General features: G+C 59.2%; 1 protein-coding gene across 1 annotated transcript in view; it reads right to left on the bottom strand.

The window, feature by feature from the left end:
- LOC119591906 (ankyrin repeat and sterile alpha motif domain-containing protein 1B-like) overlaps positions 1 to 644 on the bottom strand; it is a gene marked incomplete in the record, with an annotated part of 115,155 nt that overhangs the window by 32,434 nt on the left and 82,077 nt on the right. The window contains 1 exon segment of the mRNA XM_037940659.1: positions 465 to 624. Within this exon segment, the coding sequence (XP_037796587.1) occupies positions 465 to 624 (160 nt within the window).

Below are 644 nucleotides of genomic sequence, written 5' to 3'. Positions count from 1 at the left end.
TCGGGCACTTGACACAGTCGATGTAACGAGCAAAACACCTTATCGGACAAGGGGAGCAAGACCGACCGGACAATGCCAGACGGACCCCCAGGGCCCCACTCATCAAGCAAACTCCGGCTCGCTCGCCGGGGAAAGCGGGAACCCTCTTCATTAGCAACCGATGGGGCAGGGATGAGGAAACGATCAACCATCAGTAGCGAAGCCACACTACATCAGCGGTCACTCCAATCAAGGCCAGTGCATCCATCAAGGCACTCCAACCAAACAAACCCACAATTACTCTCATGAAGCAAACCCACCCTCACTCCCGAGAGAACAAACAAAACCCCCCTCCCTCATCCCCCCTCCCCACCCTCTAACCCACCCTTCCCACACCCCTCCACACACCCCAACCCACTCTTCCCCCCCTCCCAACCCCCCACCCACCCAAAAAAAAAAAAAAAACACTCCACGGCAGTACTCACCAGCGAAGGGCACGTCGCTCTTGATCTCCTCGATGTTATCCGTGGAGACGCTCTTGTCGGACAGCGAGGCGGAGACGGAGGAGAGCGAGCACGAGGACCCTCCGGCCTCCACCGCCAGCACCTCTTCGGGCTCGGTCTCGGTCTCGATGTCGCGGGAGGTCCGCTTCTCCTGCTGGGTGG

Source organism: Penaeus monodon, chromosome 29, assembly GCF_015228065.2.
Source record: "Penaeus monodon isolate SGIC_2016 chromosome 29, NSTDA_Pmon_1, whole genome shotgun sequence".
Taxonomy (NCBI): domain Eukaryota; kingdom Metazoa; phylum Arthropoda; class Malacostraca; order Decapoda; family Penaeidae; genus Penaeus; species Penaeus monodon.
Note: the sequence above shows the minus strand (reverse complement) of the source record. Positions and strands in the feature narration are given on the sequence as shown.